Below are 14,924 nucleotides of genomic sequence, written 5' to 3'. Positions count from 1 at the left end.
ATACATAAATTATATGTAGCATAGATAAGGGGAGGGACTTGCTTAGAGTTATACAGGTATTTAATGGCAGGGATGGAGATCTTTTACAGAGGTGGACAGTGACTGGAACTTCATTTAGTCACTGGATGGTGTTAGATAGCTCCAAAGAGCGTGGAATCTGGCATCAGATACAGGTTCATCTTAGGTTGCTACTTAATATATGAAAGAATTGGTGCAATTAACAAACTCTTTCTTCCTCATATCTAAGATGAGTATCAGAAGATTACCTATTGGATTTTTATGAATTAAATGCATGAAAAATGTTTATAAAAGCTCCAGACAAAAAATATACTCATTAAAAATAATTAGATCTGTAATGATGTGCTTAATATAAACTGGATTTAAAAGAATAAGTCTAATAAATCCTGTATGACCTACATGTTTTCTTTATGTATAAATCTCTCCAAAACTTAAGGAGTGCTATTGAAGATGTTTTATGTTCTGTGCATTTCAGATGAATTCTGTTTGCTGTGTACTCTGAACCCAATTGAACATCATGGAAAATCAGAACAATGTCACAGAATTTGTTTTCATGGGACTGTGGGGAAATAAACAAATAGAGCTACTCTTCTTTTTCTTGTTCCTCCTCTGTTACTTGGCCGTCTTAATGGGGAACATCCTCATCTTACTCACAATCACTTGTAGTCATCTAATTGAAGAACCAATGTACTACTTTCTCTGCCACCTTTCCCTCATGGACCTCTGCTACACCTCCACCGTGGTCCCTCGGCTAATCAGGGATTTAGCTTCAGTAAGAAAAATTATTTCCTATAACAACTGTATGACCCAGCTCTTCACTGCCCACTTGCTGGCTGCTGTGGAGACATTCATCTTGGTGTCCATGGCTTTTGAACGCTATGTTGCCATTGTCAAGCCTCTGCACTACATGATCATCATGAACATGCAGAGGTGTAAAATGCTGATCATCATGGCCTGGGTTGTGGGGTTTTGGCACTCTATTGCTTTACTGCTCATGGTATTCAATTTACCTTTCTGTGGTCCTAATCAGATAGATCACTACATATGTGATGTGAAGCCTCTTTTGAAACTGGTGTGCAAAGATATTCATGTTGTTAGAATCTTGGTCATTGTTAATTCAGGGATTGTGGTAGTTGTTATTTTTCTTGTCCTAGTAGCTTCTTACATACTCATATTATATAATCTCAGGACACACTCTTCTGCAGGACGACGCAAAGCTCTGTCGACCTGTAGCTCTCACATCATGGTTGTAGTTTTGTTCTTTGTGCCCTGTATCTATACCTATGTTCCACCTGCAGGGAGTGAGAACAGGGATAAGGAAATTTCTGTGTTTTACACAGCAATTGCCCCCATGCTGAATCCTCTCATCTATACCCTGAGAAATATGGAGATTAAAATTGCCATGCTGAAGGTATGGTCTCAAATGGTACATTCAAAATTAAAGTGACTAAGATGATATGTGTTGTATTTTTGATCCTGTGTCCTCAAAGCATTTATCGTTTGAGATTTTTAGGAAGTGTTTATGCTCTTTTAGGGGTAGTTGGACTAAATTACCTCAGACAATATATGAGCCCAAGCAACAAGTTACTGTGAGTCAGAATGCCATCTTTACTTTAAAGGGTCCAAATAGTTCAAGGTGTGACTACTTCAATTTGAGGAACTCAAGAAATGTCCTTCCAAAGCACATCTCTGATCATATCACTGCCCTCTCCAAAATTGATATGCAACTCTATTTTCTTTGAAATATAATCAAACATTCTCACTTGTTTATCAGAAACTTCCAAAACTGGTCTAACTTGCTAGTCTCAGAAGTCACTACACTGGAAGAAAGTATGGTGTTACAATGATAGGCTTTAGGGTTTATGGGAAATGGGCGGTACTGACTCTAGTTTTTATCTCTTTGTCTTAGAAATTTGCTTTAATTATATGTCTCCATTTTTAAATATCTGTAAAATGGAGTAATATTATATGTCATAAAGATGTAATGTTACTCTGGCTAACACGTCAAGTTTTAGCATTGTATGTGGCATACCTAACTCCTGTTAGGTCATTTTTCACTTTCTCTACCTTTCATCCCGCATTTCCCTTTGCTTGGATGCTTTCATCCAGCTACACTGAACCCCTCTACATTCTCCAAACACTCTCTAAAATCTCTCACTTCTGTGGCTTTATGTCCCCTATTTCCTCTATTTATAATGCCTCCACCCCTACAGTTTAGTGTACATTTCTTACGTACAGTTCATGTTTCTCTTATTTTCTTATTCATGAAGATTTTTCAGATCCATAAACAGACCAGAAGTATTTCTGATTCCTGCCCTGTTTTTTTGTGTTGCTATTCATCTGTACATTCACTCTATTTCAAATAATCCTTTGCCCTGTAATAGTCTGTCTTCTTATGAACTGTATTTTTCTACTTTGACTGAGCCAGGTTATGTGCTATTTCTTAGCTTTTCTTTGTATCTCTCTTTTTTCTAGCAATAAAGCCAGCACAAATTAAAATGTAAATAAAGTTACTGAACTATATTCAAAGATACTATCTTCTCTTTTTTTTGACTTTATACGTTGTTCTCACTTACCTAGAACTTGTCCTTTTGTTTTTAACAATCATACATTAATAGTAAAATACGTAATGTCAGAAAGGCTAAAAGTTTAAGCTAAACATCATGTGTCTATCAGTGAGGGAATGAAATTGATCAGACTCTAAGCCCACTGTAATGTCTTCTAACCTACTTATTTTCTGCAGTAAGGAGACACTACTATTTTAATTGTTGTTTACTCCCTTGTCCATTGAATCACATAACCCAGTCTCAGCTCTGTGCTTTGGTTCCCACTTTTCCAGACATTTCTCTCTGCCCAGGCACTTGTCTTCTCAGCAGCATGGCTGCATTACGTACATACAGTTTCCTTGATTGAGTTACTTCAGCCCCACAGACAAACACAAAATCCAGGAAAAATCAGAGAGAGAGCAGTGTTTGTCTTTAGGGCCAAACACCCTCCTTTTAGTGTCTTAATCTTTAAAACCTTTCACATATCTAATAATATTTTTGTTCTCCTGGATCCACCCAAACCTCTGGTATATGATGGGAAAACATTTTGTCCATCCCATAGCATTGTCCATAGCTTTGGCAAATTATTCGTAGTTCTGTTTGATCTGGTTTAACGGAGAATTGTTTGAAAGAGTCTTTGGATTTTTTTAAAGTATAGAAACGTGGTGTGTTAAGTGTACCTGTGTACGTGTGCGGGTTGTGTTGTGTGTATATGGTGTGGGGGGTTTTGTGGCTCTTGTGAAAAGGCCACAGAAAATTCTCATGCCATCAGAAGGAATGCTATGAAACAAAACCACACAAAAATATTATTTGTTTTCTTTTCTCAAATGTATACAAGATGTTTGTCGAAACCATAATGATATTATATATTAACGTCACAAAATATATTGAACCAAGGTAAGTTATCTACTTGCTATGCACTATTTCTAAGATTCACTTTCCAGCCTGCATCACAATATCTAATACCTTAAAAATATTGTCAAGTTAATGTGTAGAAGAATTTGATAAAATATTTTCCTCAGCATGTGAGTGCAAACAGAATATTTAAGAAACATTTATGGTATTAAATATGTAATTTAATCAATTCTATCTATTTATATACCAATTTATTAGTAATTTACAAACCTACCTTACTAAATGTTTTTAAAGGAATACCTTAATCGGTTACTGAACACTCACATTAGAGAGACACACTATTTAAGCCCCAGAGTTGTCAAAAAACATCAGACTGGAAGAAGATTAGAAGACTTAACTGGGGCCTAATGGAAAGAGTGGAGTCCGTAATGAGCTATGCATGATGCAGTTGTATGTGACTTCCTGTCTGAGTCACACTCCATCCCTCACTCTTTCCTCAGCCCTTTCCCTGTCTCTGGTCATCCATTGAAAGAGATGATTTAGACACTTCTAGGCTATTCTAGTATTCTTTTCAACACCAGAGAGAGACCTACGATTATGGTGTCACATATCCTAGATATTTCAAAGCAATCTTAGTTTCACATAGTTCTTCCTTTCCTCTGTACCTAAACCAACAACTTTCCCACTGCATTTTGATTTTACTAAATATCGCTTACAATAGCTGCTTCATCTGAAACTGCACAAAATAATCTTATTTTACTTCAAGTTCTGATATTTTTACTATATAAGGAGCCATAATCTGAATTGAGTCCACCACAAGGAAAAGTAGTCTGGAGTTAAATATATCAAAAGAAGATGAAGGCCCTTTCTGAGGCTTGGTGCCTTCCCACTTCTGCCCAACTTGTACATTAGAGCCACAATAATTAGAATATGTTCTCACATGCAGGTGGTTCTGAGGGGATATGGTGTGTCAAGTGCATTATGGTGGCCAGGAATCTAAGCTCTCATGTGAGTAAGATCTGTTTATGATAGGCTAGTTGGCTGACTTTGAACATAGTCCACCTGCAGTTCCTAGTTTAATTCTCAGTATATAGCAAACATCTTTTGTGTGGTTATAGCAGTTGCTCTTGTTATCAGGACTTTAGAGAATTCAAGCTCCCTGGCCAGAGATCTTAAGCAGTTGGCTAGTAAGAGGTTTTATCTAGGCTTTTTGAGTTTGAAGATTCAAATTTTTAAAAACTGTGCTGCCTGCCTATCCATTAACAGGAGCAAAAATCTGTACTTAATCGTAAGTTCACTAAAAAAACACAGATGGTTGGTTCTTGCCTCAGCTGGAACCACCTATTGATGGGGAAAGGGAGGTGGACATGTTGGTGATTTTCTCTCTGAAGATAGCTATGGGCTTCACTGGAAATATTTTCCTGTAGAACAAGGGTGTCTCCTGACTTCACTTTTCCTTAGAAGGAAGAAAGAAACTAGGAAGCCCCTGTTTGCCCCGCCCACTGTCCTGCCTTCATTCAGTGAATATCCTCAACATCAGCAAGTCATACTCTCTTTCACATGCTCAAGTTATTTCTGATTGATTTCTCAAGCACTGTTATCTTTTTATGCTCCCTAAATTCTTTAACTTCAATGTTTTGCTTTCACTAATCTTATGTAGTTCTGCACTCTAAATATTGTAAATTCTATGATAAATGTATGAGATAACATGCATATAATTATTTCATTGTTCCACAGTTAACGTAAAACATGAGGGTGGGCAGGACACCATATGTTTTCATTAAATATATTTTTCTTCCAACTACAAAAGCTTTGTTATTGTACATGCTGAAAACTGAAAACCATGTTGAAAGAGTATAAAGACCTTAATTTATAGAAAGAAATATTGTGTTTATGGACCACATAGCTCTGCGTTATTATGATGTGAATTCTCCACAAATGAATCTCTGGCTTCAAGCAATCCCAAACAAAATATGAACAGGCATAAATTTAGAATTTCTAAACTGATCTAAAATGTATATGGAAATGCAAAGGACCTAAGTTAATTCCCAGAACTTTAAAACAGAACAAAGTTGGAGAACTTACACTATCTGCTTTCAAGGTAAATTATAGAGCTACAGTGTTCAAAACATTGTGATGTTTTTGTAAAGATATACTGGCAGATCAATAGACCAGACTGGAAAGTCCAGAAGTAGACCGGCAGCCGTTGGTCAACTAATTCTGAACAAAGATCTGGTAATTTAGTGGAGAAAATAGCCTTTGCAACAAACGGTAGTGGAAGTGTTGGGCGTCCAAATGTAACAATCACAACAACATAAAAAACCTTTCATCTATACATCACGCCTTGTATACATTTATTTCAAAGTGGATCTTAGACCTACATACAACATGCAAATATATAAAAAACTTAGAATAAAACGTAAGAGAAGATCTTAGTGACCTTGGATCAGAAAGATAATTTTTAAATACAGTACCAACAGTCTGGTCCATTAAAAAAAAGATAAAATGTATTTCACCAAAATTAAAACTTTTGCAGCAGAACAAGTTATATCTCTGGGGTGAGTTTAAGATTTGAGGATGTAAATGCAATACTTACATATGTTTCTAAGAGGTGTCCTAGTGTGTATTTATCAGAGGAGAAGATTAGAGATATGACCAGCTGTCTTTTTTTTTTTTGTCTGTGGATTGATACCTGCTAGTTTGAGTAAAGCTTGGTCAACATTGAGCATAATGTTGAAATGAAGAACCAGTAAAACACTGGATTTTGATATCTTCTATGCTCAAGTCCTAGATCCTTCATTTACTCAGAATTTCTAGATTTTCAAAGACTGGAAGCGAGCACCAAAATTAAAAATACTCATTTTCTGCTTTTTGTTGCTTACTGGCTATTTGAGCTAGTTATTTAACCTCTAGAAACTTCTGTGTTCTTATATGCATAATACAGGAAACAATATTGATGTCAATATGTGCATTATAATGAGTATTAAATAATATAATGATCTTAAACACATACCAATAATCCCTCAATAAATTATTGTTATTCTTATTAGTTTGCTTAGTAGCGTGATCCAAATCAGATTAGGTAATATAGAATTTGATTTTCTGATGTGTTAAATGGAAGAGAAGACTTTATGTATGGATTTTTATATCGTAGAGAAAGAGAGACTAACTGAACTTTATTGTGAATATTCAGTGACAGGAGAAAAAATCAAATGGCAAGCACAGTAAAAGCTTTGCTATACTTCCAGTGCTTTCTTCCTCTGATTTTTCCATCTACTTTTACTTTTCTCCCTGCCAAGTTTATGGGGAAAAATAAATTTATTCTTTTATCTTTGCTTTTCTTTGTCTCCCTTCCCCCAACCATCTACTTCATCAATTTTAACCCCTAACAATGAGTAAGTTGGTACAAATTATGTTATCAGGCATCACTGATTTTATTAATCTATCTGCTCTACACACCTAAGATCTTGATAATGGTTCATTCTTGGACTGTAAATGCCCATATTTGGTTCTCTTTGTCCTACTCCTCTGAGATTTTTTAAAAGCTAACCTAATACTATCACAAGCTACCTTAGTTTCCCTTCTATTCTTCAGAAAGTTGGAAGAGCACAGAGCAGTCAGTTTCCTATAAACTTTTTGGGCCTCCAGGGAAGTAGTGCCTGAGGCAGGATAAGGCAAATGTGGAAAGTTAATACCCAAGGCCTCTAGGGACATTGTCATGGACAGTGGTGTAGTGATATTTGGCCAGGATGTGTTTTGAAGCACCTTTGGGAATTTAATTACTTACAGCATTCAGAGACGTATTAATTCTTGTATTTAGCTGAAGTTCGTACTGTTCTTCTGAATCAAATTTTCTTCAGGCATGGGCATAAAATAGACGATTCCTAAGACCTAAATACTGTGTTAGCTTTTGCAGGAATTTAAAAACACTTTGTTTAATTTTTACTGTGCACTAGTATTGAGATGTTAAATTGACATTTAAAATCCTATCGTGCTTTCCTGAGGCATAAAGATGCACTTCTCCTTGCATCACAGACAGTTTTAATAAATATTTGAAGTCTACTTCCCTTGTAAACCTATAAAAGATTTAAGATGTGTTGAGATTTTCAAAATATTTTCAGAGAACTAATCTGGATGTGTTTGGTTTACTGGTTTGTAATTCTGTGCAGATTTTGATACTAGAGATGAATTGGCAGAGTGAGTATCTGAGGGTGAAATTTTTCCTTAATGCAGCCTAAAACTATCCCGACAGCGCTCAGATCTGATGTGAAGGTAGTGAATTACCCATGGCACCTTGGTTTGACAAGGGCCCTATCAGCCATATGCTTGGCTAATTATATGAGTTTTATATTTGTTCTACATAATTTCATTCTGAAGGCTATAACTTCTTTTGTAGCCTATGGTAATTTGATTATTATAAAAGTGTTTTAGCTTTTAGTTTGAGTTTTAATTGTGCATATTTAAAAGCAAAGTTGTCATTAAGAATAATAAAGTTAAAACATTTTCAAATTGGTAGTGAATTACACTGTGTCCCATTCTTGTGATTACGTGTAATCTTCCATATTACTGTTAAGAAATAGCACAGTTTATGCTAGAATGTATGCAAATATGAAGAGTCTTCTATCTATCAAAGCACCTGCCATCCTAAAATAGACTAATTTCATCTGAGTCAACTAAAGTAAATTTATACCATGCTATGTTCTGATACATTAAGATAAAATTTGAGTATGCCATGGGAACTCTAATTTAAATATAAGAGCTTCTATTCTAATGCTACTAGCTTAATCAAAAGGGTACTCAGTATTTTTATTCAGTACTATCAAAGAAGAAAATTAATTGTTTGACTATACTTTTAAAGTGCAAAAAAATCAGGCTAGTTTTAATGTTAAACATTCCCTAAGAGGACCAATCTATCTATCATTAAACTTACTTAAATGTTTTCATTAACACATGCTGACATTAAAGTTTATCTGATCAGTTATTAAATTCATGTTGTGAATTTTTTTCTTTATTTTTCCTTTTAACTAGATTGTATGTATTTGCATGACAATTTATGTGATTCTAAACTACTCACTCAAAGAGGAAAGAGCGTGAAAGGAATATGGCTGTGTTATGAACCACGTATGTCACTGGGGTAAGTCACATTACCTCATGCATTCCTCATTAAATTTCTGAATTATGTAATGATATCTTAATTTTGTACAAGAGGAAAATGAAGTTTAAAGTGATTAAACAATTAGCTCAAGGATTGCTCTGATCAGTTTATTTGGCATTCCTCAACGTTTGTACCTCTTTCTGTTGATGCCAACTGTTCTAATGACTTATTCAGTGGTTGCCTGATATTCTTTATTTCATCAACTGTGACTTCAACTTTTTCATAGGAGTTCTCCTTAGTATCTCTGTGATCAAAATTTTATTTTTATGCCAATAGTTCTCCTCAACAGACTTTCCTCTTTCATATCTGGCAACAGAAATGATCGTATAGCAAGTTCCCTCAGATTACAGAATGGATTTTAAGAGCTACTGTAAATTGAATATGAAAGATCATCTAGAGGACAAACAAGAATCCAGATTTAAGCAATTTACATTTTTTTTAAAACTGAAGGAAAATTGGTTCAAATAATTTAGAATCAGAGAATTCTAGAGTACATGTTTATATTAAATACTCCATATCTCTTTACATACATAAATACTTAGAAAGACAGATGGATTGTTTTGTTAACCCATTATCTTTCACTTTCTTTTATACTCAGATACAGATTCAAAATAGTCTTTTCATTGCTGTTCTTCAGGACACCTTCTGCCATCCCTCTCAGCTCTCTTGTATTCAATGTAGATCCAGATTGAGGGAGAATCAGGACTTTTGTCTTCAAACGTTCACAGTATATTATTTTCCAATCGTGAGAAATGTTTAGCTTCTTTTGATCTGAGTCTCTTCTATTTAAAATTAGAGATTTGGATTAGTCAATGATTTCCACCTTTAAATTGTTCACAGTTAACTTATATGATAATTCTTTGTAAATCACTTTGTTTTAGGTAAACCAATGTATTTGAAAAATTAACATAATTCCACCTCATAAACAAAGAATCAGTATTAGTTGTAATAAGTAGAAGATAGGTCAGTGATCCCCACTCCCAGAAAATTTTTCAATATGCTTATGTTATCATTAACTGCTGAATACTCTGTAACTGACAATTATCCTAAAACAGTAAGAACAAGCTGAAAATTTCTCCTTTGCAAAGTTAGAGATTTGAATAATAATTAAAAATAAAATTGATGTCCTACAGTACATTTTTGAATGCCTACCTGTTAACTACTTGATATCTGTAATTGCCTCCAAGGCTATGACTAACATAGATACTGATTTTAAGAATCACTAGTGTTATAGGCTTTTACTCTCTGAAATTAGAAGTATGCAGGTTAAATAACAATCTGACTAACAATGTTTTCCTTATCTGAAGTGAAACTTTCCCAGCAACTGAGGCTGGCAATTAAAAGTGTCTCCTTCTCCCTTAGGACTTAAGAACAACCCCAGTTTCAAGAAGCCTGGATAACATCTAAAGTGTCTGGCTGTCACATCCCGCATCTCACTGACCATAAAGAAAAAATACATCTGCCTCAGCAAAGTCTGGCACCCACTCACAATCTTGAGACCACCAGCAAGAAAGAAATATGTGCTTTCTGGCATGTAGCCCCAAACCGGACTGTTGGACTTCCTCTATATAACCCCTTACCCACTTTTTTTTCTTTTGAGGAAGATTAGCCCTGAGCTAACTACTGCCAATCCTCCTCTTTTTGCTGAGGAAGACTGGCCCTGAGCTGACATCCATGGCCATCTTCCTCTTCTTTATACGTGGGACACCTACCACAGCATGGCTTTTGCCAAATGGTGCCATGTCGTACCCAGGATCTGAACTGGCAAACCCCAGCTGCTGAGAATCGGAAGGTGCGAACTTAACCGCTGTACCACTGGGCTGGCCCCCTTACCCACTTCTTGATGGGGAGCCAGTAGTTCCTAAGGCACTGGCTGGCTGCTGTTCCCTTTGCCTGGCAAAGAAAATAAAGCCTTCTTTCCTTTTCACCTAAAACTCAGTTCTCGTTATTTGGATTGGCACTGAGTTCAGAGACCAAACATCTGGTAACAGAAAAGTTGATGATTTTTAAATAACTTTGCTAGAAAAACATTCTCTATTTTTTAAAATAAACATCTAGGGATCCAGATATGACTGTCACATCAGGTCCAGACAAAGGTAGAAGGTATTGTAGCTTTTGAAAACCAAATGAAGTCAGATAATTCCTCATCAATGGTGTAGTCTGTTTATTCTTTACTCATTTTGTAATGATTCAATAATGTCTTAAGATTACATATTAAATACAAAAGATGCAAATCCATGAATTTTTCATTTATTTATTATTGCATCAAATACCACTGAGTGCTTCCTGACCACAAAGTTTCTCTAAAGTTACCTTCTGTATCATCTCCATCATCTCCTTTTATTGATGATAGTTCCTTAGATTGCATGTAAAACACATGAAATTTCTAGCAAAATCACGACATATGCACAATTCAAACAATTTGGGCAATTTAATGATTTTTATCTATCCTTTAATGATTGCCCTCACAAACTTCAATGGCAGTACTAATTGTTTTCAACACATTAAAATGTAAATATTAGAAAAGAATGACTTTGCTCACTATTTTTCACAATTTCAGTTGTTAGTTGGCATTCTTTCCTTTGCTGAATAATTTTTAACCATTCTTTGCTTTTGAATAAGACAGCAACAACATTGGTTTAGCATGACCCATTGTGAAAGGCTGATCACACAGCAAAGAAGAAGGTGCTCTACACAAATTAGAATTCAGCAATTCACATTCAAACACATTTAATTTCCTGGGATTTACTCTCAGATAATTCAGGGAATTTGACCAGATAATGGTAGAAAAATAAAGATGGCCTCATGTATAAGATACACATATTTAAAATATAAGCAAAAAAGCATGCTTTACTTAGACCAATTTTTTTAAAATATTTTTATCTAAATAATATAATTAACACTAATAAACAGTTTTTAATTTTCAAAATATCATTTAAATATTTTAAATCATTATTGGTGAAATATATAATTATTCCCATTATTCCCCCTGTAATATTATTCCACAATAGATTCATCAAATAAGATACTAATAAAAATGATAAAGCAGTTTCATTCAATAAATCAAGAACAATTAATATTCTATTCATGTCAGTTTATTTTCTAATAAATTTTATATTATTGTGACCACATTGTTAATTTTTCATCAAAATTTATATTTTCTTTCTTTCAGATACATAACTCATTTATGTATATCATACTCCAAACTCAAATATATGGAAAGTCAGATAAATACATCTGAATTTATTATTCTAGGTCTTTCTTATGACCAAAATATACAGGTATTTTGCTTTGTGCTCTTCTTATTCTGTTATGTTGTCCAGTTGGTAGGAAACCTTCTGATCCTCATCTCCATTAGAATACATCTGAATTTATTATTCTAGGTCTTTCTTATGACCAAAATATACAGGTATTTTGCTTTGTGCTCTTCTTATTCTGTTACGTTGTCCAGTTGGTAGGAAACCTTCTGATCCTCATCTCCATTAGATGCAGTCCTTTTTATAAGCAACAAATGCATTATTTCCTCAGTCACTTATCTTCAACAGGCATCTGCTATACCTCTAATCTTACCTCCAAATTAATTGCTGACTTGCTGGGGGGGACAAAAACCATTTCCGATGGTAGTTGCATGTTACAGGTCTTTGCCATGCGCTTCTTTGGCACTGTTGAGGTTTTCATTCTTACTGCTATGGATTTTTATCACTATGCTGCCATCTGTAACTCTCTACACTACTGGATTATGATGAACAGGAAAAAGTGTGATCTCCTACTTCTGGCTGCTTGGGTTGGTGGGGATGTCCATTCCTTTCTTCATTTATCTCTGACAATCCAGCAGCCATTTTGTGGTCTTAAAGAAATTGATCACTATTTTGTGATGTCTTCCCTTTGCTAAAAATTGCTTGTACTGATAGCTACTTCACTGGTATCCTGGTGGTTGCAAATTCAGGTATATTTAGCTTAGTTACCTTTTTTGTTTTATTTGTTTCTTATGTAATTACACTACTCACTTTAAGAAATCACTCAGCTGAGGGAAGGTGCAAAGCTCTCTCTACCTGTGGTCTCGTATCACTGTGGTCATCCTATTTTGGGGGCCTACAATCCTTATCCACCTAGACCTATTACTTTCCATGAGGACAAATTATTTGCACTATTTTATACCATCACTGCTCCCATCTTCAACCTCTTGATTTATACATTGAGAAATACAGAGCTGAAAAACACCATGAGAAAAATTTTGTGTCAAGTGTTATTTTCAAAGGAAGCACAGAATTAATTTGAAGAAGCTTATGACTAAGCATCTTCATAAAAGAAAAGGGCTTGACAAATTCATCCCATTTGCAATAACATGTAAGGACCTAGAGAGAATTATGGTAAGCGAAATAAGCCAGTCTGAGAAAGGTAAACACCAGATTATTTCACTCATATGTGCAATATAAACAAGTACTGAGACAAAGAACACAGTTCAGTGTTTACCAGGGGAAGGGCAGTGGGGGGGCACTGGGAGTGAAGGGGATCACTTATGTGGTGACAGTCAAGAAATAAAGTACCACTGAAATCTGCTTTATGCTGTATGATTTAAACTATATGACATTCTAGAAAAGGCAAAACCGTGGAGACAGCAAAAAGATAAGTGGTTACCAAGGGTTGAGGGGAGGGAGAGATGAACGGGTAGAGCAAAAGATTTTTAGGGCAGTGAAACTTCTCTGTATGTTACTAGAATTATGGATAAAACGTCGTTATACATGTCAAAAGTCATAGAATGTACAACACCAAGATATAAAGTATGAATCTGGGTGATAAGGTTGTGTCAGTGTAGGTTCCTTTGATGTAACAAATGTACCACTCTGTGTGGGAGATTGTCCCCTTGTGGCGATATGGGTGTATGGACATTTCTGCACTTTCTGCTCAATTATGCTGTGAACCTAATTATTAGGAAAATGCAAATAAAAACTACAATATCTCACTTCATGCTCATCAAAATGGCTATTGCTGAAAAGTAAGTGTTGGAGAGGATGTGGAGAAAAGGGAACTCTCACACACTGCTGGTGGGAATGTAAACTAGAGCAGTCACTAGGGAAAACAATACGGAGGTTCTTCAAAAAATTAAAAGTAGAGTTACTACATGTCCCAGCTATTCCTCTAATGGATATTTATCCAAAGAACACAAAGACTCTAATTTGAGGATACATATGCATCCCTTTCTTCATAGCAGTACTAATCACAAGGGCCACGACTTGAGAACAATCTAAATGCCCATCAAAAAATGAAAGAGAAGAGAAGATGTGGTATATTTATACAAGGGACTGCTACTAAGCCATAAAAAAGATGAAACCTTGCCATTCGTGACATCATGGATGGACCTTGAAGGATTATGCTGAGCAAAATAAGTCAGATGGGGACAGTCATATGTCATATGATTTGACTCATATGTGGACAATAAAGCAATGACCAACACAGAGATACATGAATAGACTAGTGGTCAAAATAAAATATGTTGAGGCTTTTTAAATTATCTAATAATTAGCTTTATAAATATTTTCTCTGTGCATGCAAAGAATAAGTATTCTTTGTTAGATATATAATTTTATATATGCTTATATATGCTTCTGAATTGTGCTATTCAGATCTTTTATATCCCTCCTTATTGCCTGTTTTATTCATCAATAATTAAAAAAGGAACATTTTAATCATCACTATGAAGTTGGATTTTTATGGTTCTTAATGTAGATATAAGTTTGTTTCAAACATTTTTAGACTTTATTATTAAGTACATGTATGAGTCAGGGTCATGGAGCAAGGAGAAGAGTGAGTCAAATGCCATAACTTAAGGGGAGTATTGTAAGAGATTATTTTCAAGATGTGTATGGCTATAGGAAATCCATAAGATGTGCAACACCCTGGGACTAGAAAGATCTGGATATGTAAGAGTACAATGGACATCCAGAATGGCAAACAGAGCAGAAATAAGCAATTAAAACAGGAAAAAGTATGTTGCAAAATAAAATAAACTTTGGAGGGATCTTGCATGGACCCATGAGGATCATGCACTATGTACTAAGGACTATGACTTACTCAACCTGTTCCATTTAGGTTCTACTGACTGTTCTCTTTCTCTCACCTGAGGTGGGGGGGAGGCAAAACAAATACAAACTAAAATAAGAAGGAAAAATGACTATACATTGTGGCATTTCCCAATTCTAACCAGTACTCAAATGTTAGATGATGCTAAGTAACACAAAATAGTGTACATGGCTTCTAAGTTTCGGGTGAGTATAATTAAATGTTGAGAAATTGTTTCTAAATCTCCATCCTAATGGCAATGATGTCATGTTGATGAGGAAAATATTATT

The 14,924-nt window shown here is 35.1% G+C and overlaps 1 protein-coding gene across 1 annotated transcript; it reads left to right on the top strand.

Annotated features, from left to right (window-relative positions):
* The first annotated feature begins 535 nt into the window (after window positions 1-535).
* On the top strand, window positions 536-1,465 carry LOC139040715 (olfactory receptor 4P4-like). Its single transcript, XM_070487477.1, has one exon. The coding sequence runs from the start codon at window positions 536-538 to the stop codon at window positions 1,463-1,465; it is 930 nt and encodes a 309-aa protein (XP_070343578.1).
* Window positions 1,466-14,924: the final 13,459 nt, after the last annotated feature.

Source organism: Equus asinus, chromosome 17 (genome assembly GCF_041296235.1).
Source record: "Equus asinus isolate D_3611 breed Donkey chromosome 17, EquAss-T2T_v2, whole genome shotgun sequence".
Taxonomy (NCBI): Eukaryota; Metazoa; Chordata; class Mammalia; order Perissodactyla; family Equidae; genus Equus; species Equus asinus.
Note: the sequence above shows the minus strand (reverse complement) of the source record. Positions and strands in the feature narration are given on the sequence as shown.

Bases quoted from the DNA above. Each gene is read 5' to 3' on its own strand.
- LOC139040715 (XM_070487477.1), top strand. From the start codon at position 536: ATGGAAAATCAGAACAATGTCACAGAATTTGTTTTCATGGGACTGTGG.